This window comes from Cervus elaphus, chromosome 12 (assembly GCF_910594005.1).
Source record: "Cervus elaphus chromosome 12, mCerEla1.1, whole genome shotgun sequence".
NCBI lineage: Eukaryota > Metazoa > Chordata > Mammalia > Artiodactyla > Cervidae > Cervus > Cervus elaphus.
The window spans coordinates 65,281,792-65,309,733 of NC_057826.1; the positions used below are offsets into that span (position 1 = coordinate 65,281,792).

General features: G+C 39.0%; 1 protein-coding gene and 1 pseudogene across 3 annotated transcripts in view; one reads left to right on the top strand and one right to left on the bottom strand.

Annotated features, from left to right (window-relative positions):
* FSIP1 (fibrous sheath interacting protein 1) overlaps positions 1-27,942 on the top strand; it is a 259,251-nt gene that overhangs the window by 21,738 nt on the left and 209,571 nt on the right. For all 3 annotated transcript variants that reach the window (XM_043919251.1, XM_043919252.1, XM_043919253.1), the window contains exons 4-5: positions 2,254-2,408; positions 3,954-4,047. In XM_043919251.1, coding sequence (XP_043775186.1) covers positions 2,254-2,408; positions 3,954-4,047 — 249 coding nt within the window. The remainder of the gene's footprint in view (positions 1-2,253; positions 2,409-3,953; positions 4,048-27,942) is intronic.
* LOC122704986 lies at positions 9,702-11,924 on the bottom strand (annotated as a pseudogene).

The following is a 27,942-nucleotide window of genomic DNA, read 5'->3' on the forward strand; positions in this document are numbered from 1 at the left end:
TCCAGCAGCTCGTTTTCTGGTTTATTGGCCTGTCATGCGGTGAGCAGAATGAATTTGGGTTCAGTAACAAGCTCATAAACTTTGAGAACTGATTTAAATTGTGTTTGGGATGAGATCAGCTCTCAGACCAGGTGACTCAGGATTACAGTTATCAGGAAACGAGGTATTAGAGTTGAGACTAGCTAGTGGCCCCATTTACATTGTATTGTTTACGTTACATTATATTTAGTAATGTTTATAGTACATTACATTATATTGTTTCTGTGTAGCAAGAGTTAACTTCAAAATGCCTGCTGGATAGACCACCTGTATACATGGAGCTTGAGAATGCTAGGGCTAACCAGTTGGAATTAGAACTAGAGGCTTTTGCGTTTGACGTACGTGAGCAATACAGTTTGTAGAGTCTCCTTATTAGTAGAAGCAGTATTCTTTTTGGGTAAGCTTCTTCCCTCTAAACATATCTCCTTTTCTTTTAAGAGAAAGTGATATACATTATAGGGAAACACCATTGGACTCTTTGTATTTTCAAAAGTTGCAAAACTTGGCTTTTCTTTGCATAATATGACATTTCTGATGATCTAAGCTGGGATAGCTGAGACTTCAGGACTTGAACACCTATGCTCATTGCCAGGTTATCATCTTTCATCAGACTTTACAGAGGAGTTATCTCCTGGCGGTAAAGAGCTTTAGCTCTGGAGTCAACACAGATCTGGGCAGAGACTGACTCTGCCTTTTACTAGTTATAAGATGATAGATCTTGGACATGTATTTAACTCAGTTACAAATTAGCCTCAGTTTACTAATTTGTAAAATAGGGGCAATAATTATTCCATCTCGCTGGTTTATGGTGAGGATTATACAAGATAATGAATGTAAATAAAGCATTTAACACTGTGTCTATCAGGTAAATGTATAAATGTTAGTAGTAGTGATAGTATTAGTCGCTCAGTCATGTCTGGCTCTTTGTGACCCCATGGACTGTAGCCTGCCAGGCTCCTCTGTCCATGGGATTTTCCAGACAAGAATACTGAGTGGATAGGCATTTCTTTCTCCAGGGGATCTTCCTGACCCAGGGATTGAACCCGGGTCTCCTGCTTTGCAGAAGGATTCTTTACTGTCTGGGGCATTAGCTGTTATTATTAATATGACCATAATCATAATGATAATTATTAATATTATTAAGCATAATCATAAGTGAAAAATAACGGAAGTTCTAAATAGTTCCTAACTATCAATTATCCATAATTCAAGAACATTTTAGAGTGTTTTGGGCTTCCCTGGTGGCTCAGCTGGTAAAGAATCCACCTGCAATGTGGGAGACCTGGGTTCGGTCCCTGGGTTGGGAAGATCCCCTGGAGAAGGGAAAGGCTACCAACTTCAGCATTCTGGCCTGGAGAATTCCATGGACTGTATATTCCATGGGGTTGCAAAGAGTCAGACATGACTGAGCAACTTTCACTTTTACTTTAAGGTGTTTCAGGAAAATAGAATAACAGGAAGGGGTGTACATGAAAGGTGTTTAGATACATGGTGTACTTTTCTGAATTTGTTTCTAACATGGTGGAATTACTCTGTGTCTCTGACATGCTACATTTTACTATAGCTATTTGTGTAAGTGACTTCTCTTTCAGTTAGTCTAAAGCAATTTCAGGATAGGGTCTTTGTCTTATTCTTTGTTAGTTATGAATATAGAAAGTATAGCAGAATGAAGGAGAAAGAATTTGGGGTTAAAAATCATATTAGACCCACTTCTGAATTCAGTGCTACAATTTATTAGCTATTTGAAAGGATTAAATTATCTCAACTGTAAAAGAGAAGTAAATGTCTATTTCACAAGGTTGTTAGATAATTATATGGGAAAAAAAAAAAAAGCGAAAGCAGGCTTCCCTGGTGGCTCAGATGGTAAAGAATCCATCTGCAAAGCAGAAGGCCCAGATTTGATCCCTGGGTTGGGAAGAACCCCTGGAGAATGGAAAGGCTGCTCATTCCAGTATTCTTACCTGGAAAATGTCATGCACAGAGGAGCCTGGAAGGCCACAGTCCATAGGGTGGCAAAGTGTTGGAAATGGCTGAATGACTAACACTTTCACTTTCACTTTTTTCCAAACCAAGATACATGACACCAATGTTAGTTATTACACCAACCATAAACATTTGTTGAATGAAAGAACAAATAGTAAAAGTAAAACAAGAAAAAAAAGCTTTATGATTTTAATAAACTTCATGCTCATTTCTACTTTCAACATAATACAGATGAATTTGAATTAAAAGAATTAGATTCTCAACTTCAGGATGCTATTCGGAAGATGAAGAGGCTTGACAAGATATTGGTGAAGAGACAATACAGAGAAAAAGAAATTAAGAAGCAAGGTCTAGAAATGAGAATAAAGCTGTGGGAGGAACTTAAGGTAAGAATTGTATAACCTTATGCTGATATGTGAGAAGCAACTTCTTCTAATAAGTAGGAATAGCATGGCCTCTGGTAGTGTTAGTATGGTCTGCCTTAATTTATTTTGTGGAGGTAGGGCAGTAGTATTTATATGTGTGTATGGGGTGAGGGAGCAGTGAGGGAGACAGTTTTCCAGAGCTGGAGAAGTGATTTTGCAGGATTCCAGATTTCGGGCACTGCCCTGAGCGTCTTCATTCCCCAGACAGTACAATAGGCTTGTCTCTCCAGTGTCTGGCCTGGGTGCCTGGGTTCCTCCATGTCTGGAATAGGAAGGACTTTGGTGCCTACTTTCATCAGCTATATATGTCAGCTTTTTCTTCAGCAAGCTTACAGTTTGGAGATAAGTACACAAAACAAAAACATCTAACCTCCTGGTTACTATCATTATTTGAGTAAACTTCTGTGACAAACAAGCGAGGAGTTGACTATTTCACATGCTGGTCAAGATCTCTTTGATAAGCTGTAAAATGCTTGTGGTCTGTGACCATGCTCTATATACTTCTGTCTTAGTGAATTTCTAATGCTTGATTAACTCTCCTTGGCCTTCTTGGACCTTTTATTCTCTGTAGTATTGAGGGGCGGAAGTTGACCAGATGTTGGCACTGACTTGTATATACCCATTGCACTTTTAAGATAATGAACATTATAACAACAGATGGATTGTTTTTGATAAATTCTTCCTTGATTAGTTGACTGACTTCTAGGAAATCTCCCAGGCAATGATGTGAATTAACAGTAAAGTAGTTAAGAATACATTTTTACAAGGTTCCCAGGAATACCACTGGGATGGAAAAGTAAGTATATAAAATGCAGTGCTTTAAGCTGCTGCTGCTGCTGCTAAGTCGCTTCAGTTGTGTCCAACTCTGTGCGACCCCACAGACGGTAGCCCACCAGCCTCCCCCGTCCCTGGGATTCTCCAGGCAAGAATACTGGAGTGGGTTGCCATTTCCTTCTCCAGTGCATGAAAGTGAAAAGTGAAAGTGAAGTTGCTCAGTCGTGTCCGACTCCTAGCGAACCCCATGGACTGTAGCCTACAAGGCTCCTCCATCCATGGGATTTTCCAGGCAAGTGTACTGGAGTGGGTTGTCATTGCCTTCTCTGGCTTTAAGCTAGAGAAATAAATTTTAGCAGGAAAAGTTAGTCTATCACTTACGTCTGTTGAATATCAAAGCAAATTTTTACTTGCTTGGAAATATGAATTATAGCTGGAATCATAATAAAATAATACCAATTTTGAAATATATGAAACTTGCTTATTATTAAACAGAAATTTAAAGCATGGTAATTATCATACAGAGATAGACATATTCCAACTCTTAACTGGGAATACTCATTGACAGAATTTTGAGGAAACAGGAAACATGAACAGATTTCCTAATTAAAGGAGTAAAAATGACCTGTATTTATGAACTGAATTGGAAACCATCTTAGAATTTAAAAAAATATATCAATGAATACAGTTGCCTTCTTTCCCCATGTTTAAGCTTTTCTTCTTTTTTATTAGTCTGCAAAAAATGGTGAAGTTTTGCAAAGTAATGAGGAAATGGAAAATACAAAAAAGTTTCTAGCTTTGACTGCTGCATCAGAAGAAACTGTTGGTGAGTAAAATTGATTCATCTTTATTTTTATCTCAGAGTTGTAAACTATTTGGATTAAAGTAAAATTCCCAATTCAGTTATCTTTTCTTTTTCTTTGTGAGTTTAATTTTTCTTCAGGAGAAACCATCATGTTAGGTAGGACTATATGAAACTATGGTGAATTTAGGTATGTTTCAGAGTCTTCTAGGGTTTGTGTCTGCTCAAAGATGGGGAGACAGGGAAGTGAAAAATCAGGAAGGAGACAAAGCATGTCTTTGCCTTTAATTACTGTGCCTCTTGGATGCCTCTAGGCACCCAGTTTATGCTCACAGTCCCCTAGTTGTGTGAGAACGTCCTATGAGCTGTCTCACTCAGGCCTCTGCAACCTTTTATAAAAATCTGTTACTGATTTGTCCTTTTCCTATTCTCACAGTCCTGCTTTATGAGACCAGCTAGTTAATTCTGTGTTTCTACTCCCCTTGTGTGTATGTAGCAGTTGATCCTTGAACAACATGGTGTTTAGGAGCACTGGCCCCCCGTGCAGTTGTTCCAAGTATAAGTATATTGTTGGCCCTCTGTCTCTGTGGTTCTACATCCATCAGTCAGTTCAGTCACCCAGTCGTGTCTGACTCTTTGTGATCCCATGAACCACAGCACACCAGGCCTCCCTGTCCATCACCAACTCCCGGAGTCTACCCAAACTCTTGTCCATTGAGTCGGTGATACCATCCAACCATCTCATCCTCTGTTGTCCCCTTCTCCTCCTGCCCTCAGTCTTTCCCAGCATCAGGGTCTTTTCAAATGAGTCAGCTCTTTGCATCAGGTGGCCAAAGTATGGGAGTTTCAGCTTCAACATCAGTCCTTCCAGTGAACACTCAGGACTGATCTCCTTTAGGATGGACTGGTTGGATCTCTTTGCAGTCCAAGGGACTCTCAAAGAGTCTTCTCCAACACCAAAGTTCAAAAGCATCAATTCTTCAGCGCTCAGCTTTCTTTAGAGTCCAGCTCACATCCATACATGACCACTGGAAAAACTATAGCCTTGACTAGATGGACCTTTGTTGACAAAGTAATGCGTCTGCTTTGTTTTTTTTTTCCCAGAGCCAAGTATAGCACAGGCCCAAGATTCTTTATTTCCTGAATCTGCGACTCACGTCTAGTCTGGTCAAGCAACTGTCAGTTCAGTTCAGTCACTAAGTCGTGTCCTACTCTTTGCGACCCCATGAATTGCAGCACGCCAGGCCTCCCTGTCCATCACCAACTCCCAGAGTTCACTCAAACTCATGTCCATCGAGTCGGTGATGCCATCCAGTCATCTAATCCTTTGTCATCCCCTCTTCCTCCTGCCTCCAATCCCTCCCAGCATCAGGGTCTTTTCGAATGAGTCACCTCTTTGCATGAGGTGGCCAAAGTACTGGAGTTTCAGCTTAGCATCAGTCCTTCCAATGAACATCCAGGACTGATCTCCTTTAGAATGGACTGGTTGGATCTCCTTGCTTTCCAAGGGACTCTCAAGAGTCTTCTCCAACACCACAGTTCAAAAGCATCAGTTTTTTGGCACTCGGCTTTCTTCATAATCCAACTCTCATATCCATACATGACCACTGGAAAAACCATAGCCTTGACTAGATGGACCTTTGTTGGCAAAGTAATGTCTCTGCTTTTTAATATGCTATCTAGGTTGGTCATAACTTTCCTTCCAAGGAGTAAGCATCTTTTAATTTCATGGCTGCAATCACCATCTGCAGTGATTTTGGAGCCCCCCAAAATAAAGTCTGACACTGTTTCCACTGTTTCTCCATCTAAACACTGCCAAAACGCCCAGAGTACTCCTATGGAAGCAGGTGGTCACTGTGCTCGAGAGGAGCTGGGTAGTATTGCCTGCAGGGAGTTGCAGGCTGACGGCCGCGGGCATTTGTGCAACCTCCGTGAGAGGCCTGTGGGATGCTGCGCCACACAGATTGAGCCTGCAACAGCTACAGAAGGACCGGGGTTGGAAAGCGCAAATCTGACCTTGCTTTCTTGCTTGGAGTCATTTGGCGAGGACGAGTTCTCATCACTCAAAGGATAAATTCATAGTCCTAAAGTAACATTCAGTGTCTTTTTCATCACGATTTAGTACCCGTGGTAGCCTTAACATTTCCTAATTATTCTTCAAGACAATTCTGGACGCTTCCTCCAAGAAAGGGGTTTGCTTTGGACCACTCTTTTCTGTGCTTCCTCAGCACTATCTTACAATTCTCTAATATCATTTACAATCATGGCTAGGATTCCCGAGTGCTTACGTGGTTATTCTAGCCTAAACTATTTACCCTCACCAGCTCATTAATTTTCACACAACTGTCTGAGACAGTTGCTATCAGTCCCATTCTGCAGATGAGGAAACTCTGGCCTAGAGACGTTCACTACTCAGGGACAGTCTCCCGCTAGACTATGAGTTCCAGGCTGGCACTGAAGGACCAGCTATTTGCTTTTCCGTGGGCCACACCCTGGGGTGGGGTCTGGTGATGACACTGCATCCTATAGTGCTTTGCGCACCAGCACTGCCATTGGCCCGGCCAGTCTGCTCCTTTTTAAAAGTGAGGTGCCCACAACAGACAACACAGAAATACAAAGGATCATAAGAGAGTATTATCAACAACTATATGCAAATAAAATGGACAACTTGGAGGAAATGGACAAACTTTTAGAAAAGTACAACTTTCCAAAATTGAACCAGGAAGAAATAGAAAATCTTAACAGACCCATTACAAGCACAGAAATTGAAACTGTGATCAGAAATCTTCCAACAAACAGAAGCCCAGGACCAGACGACTTCACAGCTGAATTCTACCAAAAATTTAAAGAAGACCTAACACCTATCCTATTCAAACTCTTCCAGAAAATTACAGAGGAAGGTAAACTTCCAAACTCATTCTATGAGGCCACCATCACCCTAATACCAAAACCTGACAAAGATGCCACAAAAAAAGAAAACTACAGGCTAATATCACTGATGAACATAGATGCAAAAATCCTTAACAAAATTCTAGCAAACAGAATCCAACAACATATTAAAAAGATCCTACATCATGACCAAGTGGGCTTTATCCCAGGGATGCAAGGATTCTTCAGTATCTGCAAATCAATCAATTTAATACACCACATTAACAAATTGAAAAATAAAAACCATATGATTATCTCAATAGATGCAGAGAAAGCCTTTGACAAAATTCAACATCCATTTATGATAAAAACAATCCAGAAAGCAGGAATAGAAGGAACATACCTCAACATAATAAAAGCTATATATGACAAACCCACAGCAAGCATCACCCTCAATGGTGAAAAATTGAAAGCATTTCCCCTCAAGTCAGGAACAAGACAAAAGCGCCTGCTCTCACCACAACTATTCAGCATAGTTTTGGAAGTTTTGGCCAGAGCAGTCAGAGCAGAATAAGAAATAAAAGGAATCTATATTGGAAAAGAAGAAGTAAAACTCTTGCTATTTGCAGATGACATGATCCTCTACATAGAAAACCCTAGAGACTCTACCAGAAAATGACTAGAGCTAATCAATGAATATAGTAAAGTTGCAGAATATAAAATTAACACAGAGAAATCCCTTGCATTCCTATACACTAACAATGAGAAAATAGAGAAATTAAGGAACAATTCCATTCACCATTGCAACGAAAAGAATAAAATACTTAGGAATATATCTACCTAAAGAAACAAAAGACCTATATATAGAACTATAAAACACTGGTGAAAGAAATCAAAGAGGACACAAATAGATGGAGAAATATACCGTGCTCATGAATCAGAAGAATCAATACAGTGAAAATGAGTATACTACCCAAAGCAATCTATAGATTCAGTGCAATCCATATCAAGCTACCAACGGTATTTTTCACAGAACTAGAACAAATAATTTCACAATTTGTATGGAAATACAAAAAACCTCGAATAGCCAAAGTAATCTTGAGAAAGAAGAATGGAACTGGAGGAATCAACCTGCCTGGCTTCAGTCTCTACTACAAAGCCACAGTCATCAAGACAGTATGGTACTGGCACAAAGACAGAAATATAGATCAATGGAACAGAATAGAAAGCTCAGAGATAAATCCACGCGCCTATGGACACCTTATCTTTGACAAAGGAGGCAAGAATATACAATGGAGAAAAGATAATCTCTTTAACAAGTGCTGGGAAAACTGGTCAACCACTGGTAAAAGAATGAAACTAGAACACTTTCTAACACCATACACAAAAATAAACTCAAAATGGATTAAAGATCTAAATGTAAGACCAGAAACTCTTAATCTCCTAGAGGAAAACATAGGCAAAACACTCTCCGACATAAACCACAGCAGGATCCTCTATGACCCACCTCCCAGATATTGGAAATAAAAGCAAAAATAAACAGGACCTAATTAAAATTAAAAGCTTCTGCACAACAAAGGAAACTATAAGCAAGGTGAAAAGACAGCCTTCAGAATGGGAGAAAATAATAGCAAACAAAGTAATGGACAAAGAATTAATCTCAAAAATATACAAGCAACTCCTGAAGCTCAATTCCAGAAAAATAACCCAATCAAAAAGTGGGCCAAAGAACTAAACAGACATTTCTCCAAAGAAGACATACAGATGGCTAACAAACACATGAAAAGATGCTCAACATCACTCATTATCAGAGAAATGCAAATCAAAACCACAATGAGGTATGGTTTCACGCCAGTCAGAATGGCTGCTATCCAAAAGTCTATAAGCAATAAATGCTGGAGAGGGTGAGGAGAAAAGGGAACCCTCTTACACTCTTGGTGGGGATGCAAACTAGTACAGCCACTATAGAGAACAGTGTGGAGATTTCTTAAAAAACTGGAAATAGAACTGCCATATGACCCAGCAATCCCACTTCTGGGCATACACACTGAGGAAACCAGAATTGAAAGAGACACATGTACCCCAATGTTCATCGCAGCACTCTTTATAATAGCCAGGACATGGAAGCAACCTAGATGTCCATCAGCAGATGAATGGATAAGGAAGCTGTGGTACATATACACAATGGAATATTACTCAGCCACTAAAAAGAATACATTTGAATCAGTTCTAAAGAGGTGGATGAAACTGGAGCCTATTATAAGGAGTGAAGTAAGCCAGAAAGAACACCAATACAGTACACTAATGCATATATATGGAATTTAGAAAGAAGGTAATGATAACCCTATATGCAAGACAGCAAAAGAGACACAGATGTATAGAACAGTCTTTTGGACTCTGTGGGAGAGGGCGAGGGCGGGATAATATGGGAGAATGGCATTGAAGCATGTAAAATACCATATGTGAAATGAATCGCCAGTCCAGGTTTGATGCATGATACAGGGTGCTTGGGGCTGGTGCACTGGGATGACCCAGAGGGATGGGATAGGGAGGTAGGTTGGAGGGGGGTTAGGATGGGGAATACATGTACCCTCATGGCGGCTTCAAGTCCATGTATGGCAAAACCAATACAATATTGTAAAGTAAAAAAAAAGTGAGGCGCTGAGTGGTTGCTCGGTTTCCTGGGCTTGGGACGGAGACCAGGCCCGCAACTGGAAGGCTCGGGCCAGCGCGGGGCAGACGCCACGGCCAGCCACGGTTCCCGGGCGACAGCGACCCCCGCGGGCATGCCAGCACCCGGCAGGGGAGGCCTACGCCGGCCGTAGAGCTGCTCCATACCCCAAGGCCCCCGAGTCCATGACCCCACCCTCCCAGAGGACTGTCATCAGCGCCCCAGCCGAATCCATCTGCGAAGAAGAAAGACGAAAAGGGGAAGAACACCCAGGTGGTGGCGAGACGCAGGCAGGGTGAGCTTGCAGGGTTCCGAGCGCTAGGCTTTGCTGCCAGGCTTCTTCCTGCGCGGTCCGAGGAGAGAGATTTTGTTTGCAATTTTCTGAAGGAACCAGATCTTCCTGTTTCATAGTTTCCTGCGTTTGCTCTGTATTTTCTTGAACACTGCTAACTGGTTTCTGGATGTTTTTACACTTTTCCTCCAAGTCACAGAATCTCTCCTCCCAAAGACTGATTAACTGGTAAAGTTCCTGTGAATGGATTTTCTTTGCTTTTTTCACATCTTCAGTTAAGTTTTCACACACCTTCTGTGATTCAGCCAAGGAAGAAACTGTATTTTCGTTTAGTTCATGTATATTGTTACAGTGTACTAAGAAAGCCATCCATTTCCTTCTTCTGATCTTCTATTAGCCACAATCGACGAAGTCTTGAAAATATTCTTCAGTTGACTATTGATTTCCAGTATAGATGCCACAGTGGGGGTTAAAGCTGTTTCCCAGTGAACTGAGGAGATCAGTCTTAAGTACATTAATCAATTCCTGAAGTACAGTTTTACTTTCTGCTGCTAACGACTGTTCTTTCAATATCATACTAGACATCTGAGAAACAAGTGCAGACACATTTTCTGGAGTCGATGTGAGAGATCCAAGTGCTGCTGCAGTAACAGTGTCTAATGCAGAGACACTGGATGTCAGCAGGGTACCAAACAAGGTCTTGTGAACTTCTAGCATGGCCTTTTGTTTCGTGCTGCCATCCTTAATTAATTCTTCCATATTATTAAACAGACTATTCAAGTTTTTGCCAAAAACACCTTGAGCTTCTGCGTTATGCTGATCAACTGCTTTCTTATGATCCAGTTTAGAATGGAGACCAAATACATCTTTTGTAGTTTCTTTAGCTGTGTTAAGCAACCTGTTGGCAGCATCATGAAGTCTGTCCTCAGTACTTTCCAAAGCCGAGGTGATATATTCTTCTTCAACAAGCTGTAATTTCGTTTCCTGCATATGTCTTTGAGTGGTTTCAAGTTCTTGTGTCTTACTTTGCAGGTCAGATTTGCACTGGTTAAGTTCATTTTTACTATCCATAAACAATTCTGTAACCCTATTTAGCTCTTCCTCAACAGCAGCAATTTTTTCAACCAATTCTACAATTTCTCCCTCTTGAACAGTTAGTTTTCCACTCATAGCTCTAAAATTTTATTCAGTAATGTACACTCCATTTTTTTCATGAGTTGCTGTAAGATCCCGTTTCAGACGCTCTATCTCTTCTGTATATTCCTTAATCAGAGCTTTCTTGGTGAGTTTCTGGATAACCTCAGGCTTACTGAGTAGGTTCTTTGCTCTATGAGCATATTCCAATGTACTTAGAGTTTCCTCCAGATTGAGAGATGCAGGAGAAACTGTTGCAATGACAGATGTTCTTGTACATCCCCCAAGAGAGTCCTGGAGGATTCTAGTCAGTTTAAATTCTCGATAAGGAACATGAGGTGTTCTTTCTACAAGAGCAATGATAACCCTTTCCAGAGTCAACAGGGACTGACTGATATTTCCAGCTTCCTGAGCTCTCTTTTCAACTGCTCCAGAGCGGCCAATGTTCTCACTGCCTGCAAGATCAACCAAGTTCAGCTTTCCAATTTTAACAAGCTCCTCTCCATCAACTGTAGTTTCTTTCATATGTATTGTAACAGAAAACTGAGTGGGATGGACTTCGTAGGCGTTCATCAAAGTTGCTGCAGTTGTCCTTTTTGCTGTCCCCTTCTCCAAAATTTGATAGACTTCATCCTTGTTGTGTACTGTAATTTTTTCTAAACCTTTGATTATCACTCCCCTCTTGCTACGGGGATCATCAAACATCTGCAGTCTCTCAGAAACATCAGAAGACGGATTAAGGAGATCAAAGAGCTCTTTATTATAGATTTCCAATAGCGACACTTTCACTGAAAATTCAATACCATTATCAGTAAGTTTCTCAAAAATCTGATGAAGAGTACGAGGAATTATACCAGCCAAAGGATCCTCCTCCCAAGTATACTCTTCATTAGGGGACCTTTCACCTTCCACTGTAAAGGTTTTTCCAGTGGCATTTTCATTTCAGTTCAGTTCAGTCTGTCAGTCGTGTCTGACTCTTTGCTACCCCATGAATCGCAGCGCGCCAGGCCTCCCTGTCCATCACCAACTCCTGGAGTTTACTCAAACTCATATCCATCGAGTCGGTGATGCCATCCAATCATCTCATCCTCTGTTGTCCCCTTCTCCTCCTGCCCCCAATCCCTCCCAGCATCAGAGTCTTTTCAAATGAGTCAACTCTTCACATCAGGTGGCCAAAGTACTGGAGTTTCAGCTTCAGCATCAGTCCTTCCAATGAACACCCAGGACTGATCTCCTTTAGGATGGACTGGTTGGATCTCCTTGCAGTCTAAGGAATTCTCAAGAGTCTTCTCCAACACCACAGTTCAAAAGCATCAATTTTTCGGTGCTCAGCTTTCTTCACAGTCCAACTCACACATCCATACATGACCACTGGAAAAACCATAACCTTGACTAGATGGACCTTTGTTGGCAAAGTAATGTCTCTGCTTTTTTTTTTTTTTGTCTGCTTTTTAATATGCTATCTAGGTTGGTCATAACTTTCCTTCCAAGGAGTAAACATCTTTTAATTTCATGGCTGCAATCACCATCTGCAGTGATTTTGGAGCCCCCCAAAATAAAGTCAGCCACTGTTTCTACTGTTTCCCCTCTTTCCCCATCTATTTGCCATGAAGTGATGGGACCGGATGCCATGATCTTAGTTTTCTGAATGTTGAGCTTAAAGCCAACTTTGTCACTCTCCTCTTTCACTTTCATCAAGAGGCTCTTTAGTTCTTCACTTTCTGCCATAAGGGTGGTGCCATCTTGCATATCTGAGGTTAATTGATATTTCTCCTGGCAATTCTGATTCCAGCTTGTGCTTCTTCCAGCCCAGCATTGTCTCATAATGTACTCTTCTTGTAAGTTAAATAAGGAGGGTGACGATATACAGCCTTAACGTACTCGTTTTCCTGTTTGGGACCAGTCTGTTTTTCCATGTCCAGTTCTAACTGTTGCTTCCTGACCTGCATACAGGTTTCTCAAGAAGCAGGTCAGGTGGTCTGGTATTCCCATCTCTTTCAGAATTTTCCACAGTTTATTGTGATCCACACAGTCAAAGCCTTTGGCACAGTCAATAAAGCAGAAATAGATTTTTATCTGGAACTCTCTTGTTTTTTTTGATGATCCAGCGGATGTTGGCAATTTGATCTCTAGTTCCTCTGCCTTTTCTAAAATCAGCTTGAACACCTGCAGGTTCACAGTTCACGTATTGCTGAAGCCTGACTTGGAGAATTTTGAGATTTACTAGCGTGTGAGATGAGTTCAATTGCACAGTTGTTTGAGCATTCTTTGGCATTGCCTTTCTTTGGGATTGGAATGAAAGCTGACCTTTTCCAGTCCTGTGGCCACTGCTGAGTTTTCCAAATTTGCTGACATATTGAGTGCAGCACTTTCACAGCATCATCATTTAGGATTTGAAATAGCTCAACTGGAATTCCATCACCTCCACTAGCTTTGTTTGTAGTGATGCTTCCTAAGGCCCACTTGACTTCACATTCCAGGATGTCTGGCTCTTGGTGAGTGATCACACCATTGTGATTATCTGGGTCATGAAGATCTTTTTTGTACAGTTCTTCTGTGTATTCTTGCCACCTTCTTAACATCTTCTGCTTCTGTTAGGTCCATACCATTTCTGTCCTTTAATGAGCCCATCTTTGTATGAAATGTTCCCTTGGTATCTCTAATTTTTTTGAAGAGATCTCTTGTCTTTCCCATTCTATTGTTTTCCTCTATTTGTATTGATCACTGTGGAAGGCTTTCTTATCTCTCCTTGCTATTCTTTGGAACTCTGCATTCAGATGCTTTTATCTTTCCTTTTCTCCTTTGTTTTTCGCTTCTCTTCTTTTCACAGCTATTTGTAAGGCCTCCTCAGACAGCCATTTTGCCTTTTTTCATTTCTTTTTCTTGGGGATGGTCTTAATCCCAGTCTCCTGTGCAATGTCATGAACCTCCACCCATAGTTCATCTGGCACTGTCTATCAGAACTAGTCCCTTAAATCTATTTCTCACTTCCACTATATAATCATAAGGGATTTGATTTAGGTCATACCTGAATGGTCTAGTGGTTTTCCCCCCTTTCTTCAATTTAAATCTGTGGATTCAACCAATCAAGGATTGTGTGGTACTGTAGTACACATTTATTGAGGAAAATTTGTGTATAAGTCAACCTGTGCAATTTAAACTTACATTATTCAAGGATCAACTGTATATTGTGATTTGCCTCCTCCTCTCCCTTCTTTTCTTTTTCTTCTTCTACAAAAGAAGAATCATGTAACTTATTTTAACCTTCTTAGTAATGAATGGTTTAGTGATTGGGAAGAGTTGGTATTTTTTGGCAAGACACTTTTGAAATCCTTAACCTACATCATCTAAATTGGTCATATAGTATTGCTTGGGCATTAGACTGGCTCTGAGTAGGGCTTCCAGGAGTGGGATTGCGGGCTTATATGTTAGTTCTATTTTTAGTTTTTATAGGAAACTCCCTATTGTTCTCCATAGTGGCTGACCCAATTTGCATCCCCACCAACAGTGTAGGAGAGTTCCTTTTTCTCCACACCTTCTCCTGCATTTATTATTTGTAGACTTTCTGATAATGGCCATTCTGAATGGTGTGAGGTGATACTTCATTATGGTTTTCAATTGCATTTCTCTAGTAATTAGTGATGTAATGGAACATCTTTTCATATGCCTATTGGCCATCTGTATATCTTCTTCGGAGACATGTCTGTTGAGGTCTTCTGTTCATTTTTTCATTGGGTTGTTTGTTTTTTTGCTGTTGAATTGTATGAGCTGTTTGTACATTTTGGAAGTTAAGCCCTTGTGGGTCACATTGTTGGCAAATATGTTCCCCCAGTCTGTAGGTTGTCTTTTCATTTTGTTGATGGTTTCCTTTGCTGTTAGGTAGGAAAAGGTTGAAGGCAAAAGGAGACGGGGGCAGCAGAAGATGAGATGGTTAAATAGCATTGCTGACTAAATGGACATGAATTTGAGCAAACTCCAGGAGATAGTGGAGGACAGAGGAGCCTGGCGTGCTACAGTCAGTGGGTTTGCGAAGAGTTGGACACGACTTAGCGACTGAACAACAATGATAAAAATCTGTATTCTATAATGCAAGAGTTAAATGCTGATTTCTCCACTGAGGCATTTCTAAGAGGCCACACTTGCTGTGCTTAACTCTGGAGCAGGGACTTTAGGCCACTCCGTAAGGGAATCCATGGCAGCCTTTTAACATCAGCCTTTTCAGTCACAGGGTTCACTACTGAGTGAGCTTTTGGTCCTAGAGGGCAAGACTTTTGTTTTCATCTGGCCTTTCTTCACAAATTTGAGCTATCAAATACATTTAATTTTTAAAGCCCATGGCAGGTCTATTTGGTTAAGTCAATCCTAAAGGAAATCAACCCTGATTATTCATTGGAAGGACTGATGGTGAAGCTGAAGTGCTAATACTTTGGCTACCTGATGCAAAGACCTGACTCAGTAGACTAGACCCTGATGCTGGGAAAGATTGAAGGCAGGGGGAGAGGGGGATGATAGAGGATGAGATGGTTGGATGGCATCACCGACTCAATGGACATGAGTTTGAGTAAGGTCCAGGAGATTGTGAGGTACAGGGAGGCCTGGTGTGCTGCAGTCCATGGGGTCACAGAGTCGGACACGATTGAACAACTGAAGAACAACAACGACAACGTGGAGTTCACAGTTGTATCTCTGGAGTTACGTGACTACTGTAGACCCTTAGACGTTTACATTAACACTGATATTCTAACACAGAATCTTGTTAGACTTCATGAGCTGAAAGTTGAAGTTACCAGAGGCTTAGAAGCTAGAGCCAGAGAAAGTCATTGCTTTAAATATTATTTCAAAGTTTCAATTTTTAGATTTTGAATTCTTAATTGATTATTATGTATTGGCAGTGTTTGTTGTGTGCAGAACAGATAAGATGTAAAAGTAGGTCTGTATAAAAGGAAATGGGATCAAAGACACTTTTGGGTAAGCCAAGTGTCTGTTGTTCTTCATTCTTGCTGTCGTCTGTCTTGATTAGATCACGCTTGACCAGATCACCAGAACAAAGAGACATTATTGTTGTATTCCTTGTTCTTCAGACTTAATTAGATTGTTTTGATGACTAGTCTTTTATAGGAGGAGAATTTCTTAATGAAGCTTCTTGCTGGCTCTTTACATCATAGACATGTATTCAGTAGTCACACATATCTGATTTTTGAAAATCTTAAAATCCAAAAGAGATGGCATTTAGTATGTGCTAAGTGTCTGACTCTTTGTGACCCCATGGACTATAGCCCACCAGGCTCCTCTGTCCATGGAATTCTCCAGGCAAGAATACTGGAGTGGGTAGCCATTCCCTTCTCCGAGGATCTTCCTGACCTGGGGATTGAACCCATGTCTCTTACATCTCCTGCATTAGCAGTCGAATTCTTTACCACTAGCGCCACCTGGGAAGCCACCGTTTACTGTAGATTATGTTATAAGCCTAATTATACATTTTAAAACATTTTATATAACATAAATTATTAGCTTATTCCAAAAGAGGTAACTTTTGGAATCTTCAGTTTATGAAATGTGTTATTAGCATGTGTGAAAGAAATGAACAGAAATGCAAGAGTCTGATTTGACCACATGACACTAATTTTGGCCATCTTATATTTCTACTATTACAGCATAGCCTCATATCATGAAATGGTGTGACACTGCTTATATCTGTTCTATCCTGAGGGTGGTTTCTTTCCCAGATTATTCTCTGAACTTCAACTACCCCCTCTTAATTAAAAATGTAAAAATTTAAAACTTAAGCAATTATTTTGATCAAACCTATGTATAGCCATAAAATTTAAAGTAAAGTCTTCCTGTAAAGCTTATTATGAAAACAAGAAACATTTTGCTCTGTTTTCCTCCACGGTCATTTTTTTGTACCAGGAAAGCTCAAAACCCTTGTAAACTGTCCAGCAGGTGGCGGCATCTAGTTAAAATAGTGCTTTAAGAGTACCTCTTGAAGAATTTAGAGCCAGGCTTATTTAGACTTGAACTTTAAACACACATTTACAAATATCCAAACCTACTATTTACCATTCTTTTAATTTTTCCCCTTTAAACTAAGGGAAAAATCTTAGAATGTGTATTCTTTATTTTCCCGGGTCATTTCCTTAACTTCTTACTTAAGAGTAACTCAAAGGACTTTGGGCTAGTGGCAGAATGGAAATTTCCAACCTGTTTTCCAGCCCCCAAAACATAAAATGCATAGAAAATGTTAGAAATGTCCCTTTCTAACATCACAAATAAGCAACAGCAAAAAGAAAAGTACTAGTGTATTTTTTACAGGTACTAAACACAAATGAGGACTTTAACAGAAAGATAAAAGCCACATTAAATTAGATTTTTAAACCATATTTTAGCTTTATAAACCAGAGAGAATAACCTCAAGTACTGAGGTTTTGAAAGAGATAGTATTGTACTTTCTAGATGTCTCAGAAATATTTTAAAAGTCTGTCTCACCACATTTTTGAAGGATCACTTTAAAGTTTTTCTAGAGAAATATGAAATTACCGAACCAGGAGTTTTCCCTTAGTTTGTAGCATTTATCTGGTGGATAGAGATAAAATTCATTACTCTCTGAGACAAATATATCTAGTGATAGGATTGTTTGCTACCGGTGTTTTGGACAAAGGTTATTCTTTTTTGTCTCTGTCACATTTGTGACTTGTGTTTCCAGCTCGAAATGTACAAGTTTGTGTAAGCACAAAACAGTGACATTTTAGTCAGGTTTCTCAAAATTTGCAAATACCTCTTTTAAAGTGCTTTTCTGTGAAATTCAGGAAATTGTTGCTTCTACTCTTGGATGTTAAGATGAAATATTCCAAGAAAATTTGGTATTTTCTTTCTGCTCTGATTGGCAGAGGACTTGGGGAGAAAAATCACATAACTGTGCTGACTGGTATAACTAAGGAGTCTTTTGTTTTTTAACCTCTGTTGGCTTCTCAGTATAGCTTAGCAGTTTCTCTTACATTCTCCAATATAGCTCTTCTGAGTTATGACTGTGAGCTTAACCTCCAGTCCTCTTCTCCAGGCCCTTAGCCCAAGCAGTCTTAGTGCTCAGAGAAAATGGACTAACTGGGTGGGTCCATTCTTGCTTTCTGCCTTTAAACTGCACTGACTGTGCTTCTCCACCCTCTTCCCTCTTCCCTTAAATGAGGATGCGTGCTCTTTTTCTCCAAGGCTGAAGTCAGTAATATCCTGTGCCTTTCACCCTGCCCCTGGCTCCTGACCCATCGATTTTTCTGTCTCTTACCACCTTCATCTCTTTCATCTCCTCTGGGTCCTTCCCTTCAGTTCACCACATTTAAATCTTTTGACCGTAAAACAGAATCAAAGAGCCCTCAAATCAACTAACCGAAAGTCACTCAGTCGTGTCTGACTCTCTGTGACCCCACAGACTATACAGTCCATGGAATCCTCCCGGCCAGAATACTGGAGTGGGTAGTCTTTCCCTTCTCCAGGGGATCTTTCCAACCCAGGGATTGAACCCAGGTCACCCGCATTGCAAGCGGATTCTTTTACCAGCTGAGCCATGAGGGAAGCCCCAAATCAACTAAACATGCATATAAAACCTCCTCCATTGGTTCTTCATGATACTCCCAAACAGGTACCACTCTGTTTCCCTCCTCTCTTAGGGTCAGATTTCTTGAGCGAATAGTCTACACCTACTAGTGCTACCTGGTCAACTTCCATTTACTTCCCAACTGTATTTTCTTTTATCACACTACAGAAACTACTTTATCAGTGGTCCTCCTAACTTCTAAATCTAGTGACTTACTAGGAAAAAACTTACCTGTTTTTTATCCTATTTGATATCTCTGTAGCATCTGACACAGTTGACCACTCATCAGATAGTAACATTTTTACTGGCTTCATTATTCCCTGTTGGCTGTCCTCTCCCTCTCCTTACGTCCCATTCCTTCTTTTGTATATTTTCTCTATCTTGGCTGATGGTTTCATCGTCCCCCAGTGTCTGTGATGGCTAATTGTGTGTGTCAACTTGGCTGGATCACAAGATGCCCAGATGTCTGTTTAAAGATTATTTCTGGGTGTATCTGTGAGCGTGTTTCTGGAAGAGACTAGCATTTGAATTAGTAGACTGAGTGGAGGGTATTACTCTCCAGATTGTGGGTGGTCATCATCCAGTTAGTTGAAGGCTTGAGTGGAACTAAAATGTAGAGGAAAGGAAGATTTGCCCTCTCTGCCTTACTGTTTGATTTTCTCAGGCCCTCGGTGATAATTATTTTATTTATCCTAATTATTTTTAGTTGTCTGCTTTGAGTTTTGTTAGTTTATGATCACCTGAAAATAATACAAATTTTTTTTTGTTCTTTCAATGATTATTCCTATTCTGAGAACTTTGTAAAGACTTAAGTGTTGAGATTTAGGCAATGTATTTCAATATCTATTTTAAATTATTGTAAAGTTTTTCTTCTTGACAAACTAATGTTTCAAAAGTAATAGATTTAATTACTAAATTACTCTTTTGTTACTAGGTCAATGAATTTCTTGGTTGTGGAGGATTATTCTTTTAATTTAGTACCAGATATGAATGGTTGAATTTATTCAGAATTTTCACAACTATATTGATAAGTGAGATTAGCTCTTTGTGTGTGTATGTGTATATGTGTGGGTGTGCCCATGTGTATGTATGTCGTCGGCTAGCAGGTAGTGGTGGGGTTAGTAGTGGTTGTGTGTATGCTTTTACAGGCTATGTTAACTTCATAAAATGAATGGAGCTAGCTGTCCATTTATTTCCATGCTTTGAAACAGTTTATATAACATGGGGATTTTCTGTTCCCTAAAAATTTGAAAGATTTCACTGGAAAAAACCATCTGGTTCAAATAATTTCTTGGAGGCGATTCTCTGACTCTTTTCAGTGTCTTTCATATTTACTATTGTATTTCAGTTTACTAGTTTTCTGGAGTCAATTTTGACAGTATGTCCACGTCACTGAGATTTTAAAGTTTCCATTAGTGTTTAAAAATGATAATTCTCCTTCTTGTTATTTATATGCCCCATTTCTTACTTCTAATTTTATTAAGTGTTTGTTTCTCTTTTTAATCTAGAGTTTTCATAAAGTTGATTTTTAATTTTAGCAGTTTTGGATTTATAGGAAAAATATGAAGAAAGTACAGAGATTTTCCATATACCCACAACCAGTTTCCCTTTTATTAAGACTAGTATGGTACATTTGTTAAAATTAATGAACTGATATTGATATATTATTATTAACTAAAGTTCATACTTTATTCAGATATGTAGTTTTTACCTAATGTCCTTTTCCTATTCTAAGATCCCTTTCAGGATACCACATTGCATTTAGTCCTCATGTCTCCTTAAGCTACTCTGGGCTATGCACTTTCTCAAACTTTCTTGTTTTTGTTGACCTTGGCAGTTTTGAGGAGTACTGGTCAGGTATTTTATAGAATTTCTAGCAGTTGTGACTTATGTCATGGTTTTCACATGATTATATTTGTGTTGTATGTTCTTGGGAGGAAGACCACAGAGTTAAAGTGCCATTTTCATCACATCACATCACATTATCAGTATAACATCACTGTTGACATTAACTTTGGTCACCTGGCCAAGGAAGTATTGATATTTGTCATATTTCTCTACTGTAAATTTTCCCAATATTTCCCCTTTTCCATGCTATCTTCTTTGGAAGAAAGTTACTATGCACATCTCATACTTAAGGAGTGTGGATGTTATGTGTCCCTTCCTTGATGGCAGAGAATTTACATAAATTATTGTGAATTATTCAGTGTGGGAATACAGGTTCATTCTCCCATTCATCTAGTCTCCCTGTTTTTTATATCACTGTAGACGTGGATATTTGTTTTATACTTTGGATTATCATCCAATACCACTTTATTTTATTGCTCAAATGTTTCCCACCTTTGGCCATTGGGAGGTCTTTCAGTTGACTTTTGTGCCCCTTTGTTGTATTTCCTCCTTTGTGAGTTTTGTTGTTGTTGTGTGCCCTTCCTTACTTTCTGCCACTATAAGATGCTTCAGATTCGTTTTCTATATTTCCTACAAAGTCCTAGAAAATCAGCTGTTTCTCCGAGAAGCCCTGATTCCTCCTATTGGAGAATGATTTTAGAAACCGGATCAGGATGCTTGATCAGCTTGTTGCTATTGGGGAGTTGTTGCCTCTGAGAAAGGAAGTATTTGTGTGTATGCTAACCTCTTATACACATATCTGTAAATATTTCTATGTATTACCATCTCTTTCTATATTAAGCTAAATATAGGTTCATACTGATGTCTCTGACTTTATTAACACATGGATCATTCTAGACTTTTCCTCTTGCTCATGTGTAACCTACATTCCAACAGTGAAAAACCTGGTTCTCAGCATTGGCCATCCATTTACTTAATTGCTCAATTCTACTATACATGTGTAGTGATATCAGAATTTTTGAGGACATAACCTAATCAACTGGAGTAAAAAGCTCACATGCAATTTGTATTGCCTCCAGTATTGCAGACTCTATTCATTTCCAGTTTACTTAAAGTGAGCATTTTCCCCTCTGCCCTCTTCAGTGAAATTATTTTGTACATCAGTAACACAGATTGTTTTTACCAAATTCTGTATTTTGTCCTGGGATTTTATTGCATCCTAAATAATCTTTTGATAGTTTTCGTACATTAAGGTTCACTCTCTGTGCTGTGAAGCTACAGGTTTCCAAAAACGCGTAGTGTCATGTAATCACTGTTATGGTATCTTACAGTGATTTTACCACCCTTAAAGATCCCCTGGGTGAATATCCAATTCAACCCTCCCATCTTCCTCCAAACCCCTAGCCACCACTGATCTTTTTACTGTCTTTCTAGCTTTACCTTTTCCAAATGTTGTAAAGTTGGAATCATTCCATAAGTAACCTTTTCAGATTGGGTTCTTTAATTTAGCAGTATACAGTTAAGATTCATCCATATCTTTTTGTGATTTGATAGCTAACTTCTTTTTGTCACTAAGTAGCATTTCATTCTATGGACAATATCACTGTTTGTTTTTTTCTTCATCTATTGAATGAAATCTTGATTGTGTCCAGTTTTTGATGATTATAAATAAAGCTTGTCAAATATTAGTGTGCAGGTTTTTGTGTGGACATAAAATTTCCATTTTGTGGGTTAAATATCTAGGAGCAGGATTGTTAAATCATTTGATAAATGTCTAGCTTTGTAAGAAACTGCCTGTCTTCCATATTGACTGTACCATTTTGCATTCCCACCAGCAAAAATAAAAGTTCCTGTTGTTTTGCATCCTTGCCAGCAATTGGTATTGTCAGGTTTTTGGATTTTATCCATTCTAATAGATGTTTATTGGTATCTCATTGTTGTTTTAATTTGCATTTATATTTCTGTAATGGCAAATGATGTTCAGTATCTTTTCAGGTGCTTATTTGCCATATCCATACTTTCTTTTTTTTTTTTATTATTATTATTTTTTCCAGTGGGTTTTGTCATACATTGATATGAATCAGCCATGGATTTACATGTATTCCCAATCCCGATCCCCCCTCCCACCTCCCTCTCCACCCGATTCCTCTGGGTCTTCCCAGTGCACCAGGCCGGAGCACTTGTCTCATGCATCCCACCTGGGCTGGTGATCTGTTTCACCATAGATAGTATACATGCTGTTCTTTTGAAATATCCCACCCTCACATTCTCCCACAGAGTTCAAAAGTCTGTTCTGTATTTCTGTGTCTCTTTTTCTGTTTTGCATATAGGGTTATCGTTATCACCTTTCTAAATTCCATATATATGTGTTAGTATGCTGTAATGTTCTTTATCTTTCTGGCTTACTTCACTCTGTATAATGGGCTCCAGCTTCATCCATCTCATTAGGACTGGTTCAAATGAATTCTTTTTAATGGCTGAGTAATATTCCGTGGTATATGTATATGTATATGTACCACAGCTTCCTTATCCATTCATCTGCTGATGGGCATCTAGGTTGCTTCCATGTTCTGGCTATTATAAACAGTGCTGCGATGAACATTGGGGTGCACGTGTCTCTTTCAGATCTGGTTTCCTCAGTGTGTATGCCCAGAAGTGGTATTGCTGGGTCATATGGCAGTTCTATTTCCAGTTTTTTAAGAAATCTCCACACTGTTTTCCATAGCGGCTGTACTAGTTTGCATTCCCACCAACAGTGTAAGAGGGTTCCCTTTTCTCCACACCCTCTCCAGCATTTATTGCTTGTAGAGTTTTGGATAGCAGCCATCCTGACTGGCGTGTAATGGTACCTCATTGTGGTTTTGATTTGCATTTCTCTAATAATGAGTGATGTTGAGCATCTTTTCATGTGTTTGTTAGCCATCTGTATGTCTTCTTTGGAGAAATGTCTGTTTAGTTCTTTGGCCCATTTTTTGATTGGGTCATTTATTTTTCTGGAATTGAGCTGCAGGAGTTGCTTGTATATTTTTGAGATTAATCCTTTGCCTGTTTCTTCATTTGCTATTATTTTCTCCCAATCTGAGGGCTGTCTTTTCACCTTACTTATAGTTTCCTTTGTAGTGCAAAAGCTTTTAAGTTTCATTAGGTCCCATTTGTTTAGTTTTGCTTTTATTTCCAATATTCTGGGAGGTGGGTCATAGAGGATATTGCTGTGATTTATGTCGGAGAGTGTTTTGCCTATGTTCTCCTCTAGGAGTTTTATAGTTTCTGGTCTTACATTTAGATCTTTAATCCATTTTGAGTTTATTTTTGTGTATGGTGTTAGAAAGTGTTCTAGTTTCATTCTTTTACAAGTGGTTGACCAGTTTTCCCAGCACCACTTGTTAAAGAGGTTGTCTTCTTTCCATTGTATATCTTTGCCTCCTTTGTCAAAGATAAGGTGTCCATAGATTCGTGGATTTATCTCTGGGCTTTCTATTCTGTTCCATTGATCTATATTTCTGTCTTTGTGCCAGTACCATACTGTCTTGATGACTGTGGCTTTGTAGTAGAGTCTGAAGTCAGGCAGGTTGATTCCTCCAGTTCCATTCTTCTTTCTCAAGATTATTTTGGCTATTCGAGGTTTTTTGTATTTCCATACAAATTGTGAAATTCTTTGGTCTAGTTCTGTGAAAAATACCGTTGGTAGCTTGATAGGGATTGCATTGAATCTATAGACTGCTTTGGGTAGAATAGCCATTTTGACAATATTGATTCTTCCAATCCATGAACACGGTATGTTTCTCCATCTGTTTGTGTCCTCTTTCTTTCATCAGTGTTTTATAGTTTTCTATGTATAGGTCCTTTGTTTCTTTAGGTAGATATACTCCTAAGTATTTTATTCTTTTTGTTGCAATGGTGAATGGTATTGTTTCCTTAATTTCTCTTTCTGTTTTTTCATTGTTAGTATATAGGAATGCAAGGGATTTCTGTGTGTTAATTTTATATCCTGCAACTTTACTATGTTCATTGATTAGCTCTAGTAATTTTCTGGTAGAGTCTTTAGGGTTTTCTATATAGAGGATCATGTCATCTGCAAACAGTGAGAGTTTTACTTCTTCTTTTCCAATATAGATTCCTTTTACTTCTTTTTCTGCTCTGATTGCTGTGGCCAGAACTTCCAACACTATGTTGAATAGTAGTGGTGAGAGTGGGCACCCTTGTCTTGTTCCTGATTTCAGGGGAAATGCCTTCAATTTTTCACCATTGAGGGTGATGCTTGCTGTGGGTTTGTCATATATAGCTTTTATTATGTTGAGGTATGTTCCTTCTATTCCTGCTTTTTGGAGAGTTTTAATCATAAATGAGTGTTGAATTTTGTCAAAGGCTTTCTCTGCATCTATTGAGATAATCATATGGTTTTTATCTTTCAATTTGTTAATGTGGTGTATTACATTGATTGATTTGCAGATATTAAAGAATCCTTGCATTCCTGGGATAAAGCCCACTTGGTCATGGTGTATGATTTTTTTAATATGTTGTTGGATTCTGTTTGCTAGAATTTTGTTAAGGATTTTTGCATCTATGTTCATCAGTGATATTGGCCTGTAGTTTTCTTTTTTTGTGGCATCTTTGTCTGGTTTTGGAATTAGGGTGATGGTGGCCTCATAGAATGAGTTTGGAAGCTTACCTTCATCTGCAATTTTCTGGAAGAGTTTGAGTAAGATAGGTGTTAGCTCTTCTCTAAATTTTTGGTAGAATTCAGCTGCGAAGCCATCTGGTCCTGGGCTTTTGTTTGCTGGAAGATTTTTGATGACAGTTTCGATTTCCTTCCTTTTGATGGGTCTGTTAAGATCTTCTATTTCTCCCTGGTTCAGTTTTGGAAAGTTATACTTTTCTAAGAATTTGTCCATTTCATCCAAGTTGTCCATTTTATTGGCATAGAGCTGCTGGTTGTAGTCTCTTATGATCCTTTGTATTTCAGTGTTGTCTGTTGTGATGTCTCCATTTTCATTTCTAATTTTGTTAATTTGGTTCTTCTCTCTTTGTTTCTTAATGAGTCTTGCTAATGGTTTGTCAATTTTGTTTATTTTTTCAAAAAACCAGCTTTTAGCTTTGTTGATTTTTGCTCTGGTCTCTTTAGTTTCTTTTGCATTTATTTCTGCCTTAATTTTTAAGATTTCTTTCCTTCTGCTAACTCTGGGGTTCTTCATTTCTTCCTTCTCTAATTGCTTTAGGTGTAGAGTTAGGTTATTTATTTGGTTTTTTTCTTGTTTCTTGATGTAAGCCTGTAATGCTATGAACCTTCCCCTTAGCACTGCTTTTACAGTGTCCCATAGGTTTTGGGTTGTTGTGTTTTCATTTTCATTCATTTCTATACATATTTTGATTTCTTTTTTGATTTCTTCTATGATTTGTTGGTTATTCAGAAGCGTGTTATTTAGCCTCCATACGTTTGAAGTTTTAACAATTTTTTTCCTGTAATTGAGATCTAATCTTACTGCACTGTGGTCAGAAAAGATGACTGGAATGATTTCAATTTTTTTGAATTTTCCAAGACCAGATTTATGGCCCAGGATGTGATCTATTCTGGAGAAGGTTCCGTGTGCACTTGAGAAAAAGGTGAAGTTGATTGTTTTGGGGTGAAATGTCCTATAGATATCAATTAGGTCTAGCTGGTCCATTGTGTCATTTAAGGTTTGTGTTTCCTTGTTAATTTTCTGTTTAGTTGATCTATCCATAGTTGTGAGTGGGGTATTAAAGTCTCCCACTATTATTGTGTTACTATTAATTTCCTCTTTCATACTCGTTAGTGTTTGCCGTACATATTGCGGTGCTCCTATGTTGGGTGCATCTATATTTATAATTGTTATATCTTCTTCTTGGATTGATCCTTTGATCATTATGTAGTGTCCTTCTTTGTCTCTTTTCACATCCTTTATTTTAAAGTCTATTTTATCTGATATGAGTATTGCAACTCCTGCTTTCTTTTGGTCTCCGTTTGCATGAAATATTTTTTTCCAGCCCTTCACTTTTAGTCTGTATGTGTCTCTTGTTTTGAGGTGGGTCTCTTGTAGACAGCATATATAGGGGTCTTGTTTTTGTATCCATTCAGTCAATCTTTGTCTTTTGGTTGGGGCATTCAACCCATTTACATTTAGGGTAATTATTGATAGGTGTGGTCCCGTTGCCATTTACTTTGTTGTTTTGGGTTCACGTTTATACAACCTTTCTGTATTTCCTGTCTAGAGAAGATCCTTTAGCATTTGTTGAAGAGCTGGTTTGGTGGTGCTGAATTCTCTCAGCTTTTGCTTATCTGTAAAGCTTTTGAATTCTCCTTCATATCTGAATGAGATCCTTGCTGGATACAGTAATCTAGGTTGTAGGTTATTCTCTTTCATTACTTTCAGTACGCCCTGCCATTCCCTTCTGGCCTGGAGGGTTTCTATTGATAGATCAGCTGTTATCCTTATGGGAATCCCTTTGTGTGTTATTTGTTGTTTTTCCCTTGCTGCTTTTAATATTTGTTCTTTGTGTTTGATCTTTGTTAATTTGATTAATATGTGTCTTGGGGTGTTTCGCCTTGGGTTTATCCTGTTTGGGACTCTCTGGGTTTCTTGGATTTGGGTGGCTATTTCCTTCCCCATTTTAGGGAAGTTTTCAGCTATTATCTCCTCGAGTATTTTCTCATGGCCTTTCTTTTTGTCTTCTTCTTCTGGAACTCCTATGATTCGAATGTTGGGGCGTTTCACAGTGTCCCAGAGGTCCCTGAGGTTGTCCTCATTTCTTTTGATCCTTTTTTCTTTTTTCCTCTCTGCTTCATTTATTTCCACCATTTTATCTTCTACCTCACTTATCCTATCTTCTGCCTCCGTTATTCTACTCTTGGTTCCCTCCAAAGTGTTTTTGATCTCATTCATTGCATTATTCATTTTTAATTGACTCTTTTTTATTTCTTCTAGGTCTTTATTAAACAGTTCTTGAATCTTTTCAATCTTTGTTTCCAGGCTATTTATCTGTAACTCCATTTTGTTTTCAAGATTTTGGATCATTTTTATTATCATTATTCTAAATTCTTTTTCAGGTAGATTCCCTATCTCCTCCTCTTTTGTTTGACTTGGTGGGCATTTTTCATGTTTCTTTACCTGTTGGGTATTTCTTTGCCCTTTCATCTTGTTTAGATTGCTGTATCTGGAGTGGGCTTTCTGTATTCTGGAGGTCTGTGGTTCCTTTTTATTGTGGAGGATTAACCCAGTGGGTGGGGTTAGACGATTGGCTTGTCAAGATTTCCTGGTTAGGGGAGCTTGCGTCAGTGTTCTGGTGCGTGGAACTTGATTTCTTCTCTTTGGAGAGCAATGGAGTGCCCAGTAATGAGTTTTGAGATGGGTCTATGTGTTAGGTGTGACCTTGGGCAGCCTGTATGTTGACATTCGGGGCTATGTTCCTGTGTTGCTGGAGAATTTGCGTGGTATGTCTTGCTCTAAAACTTATTGGCTCTTGGGTGGTGGTTGGTTTCAGTGTAGGTATGGAGGCTTTTGG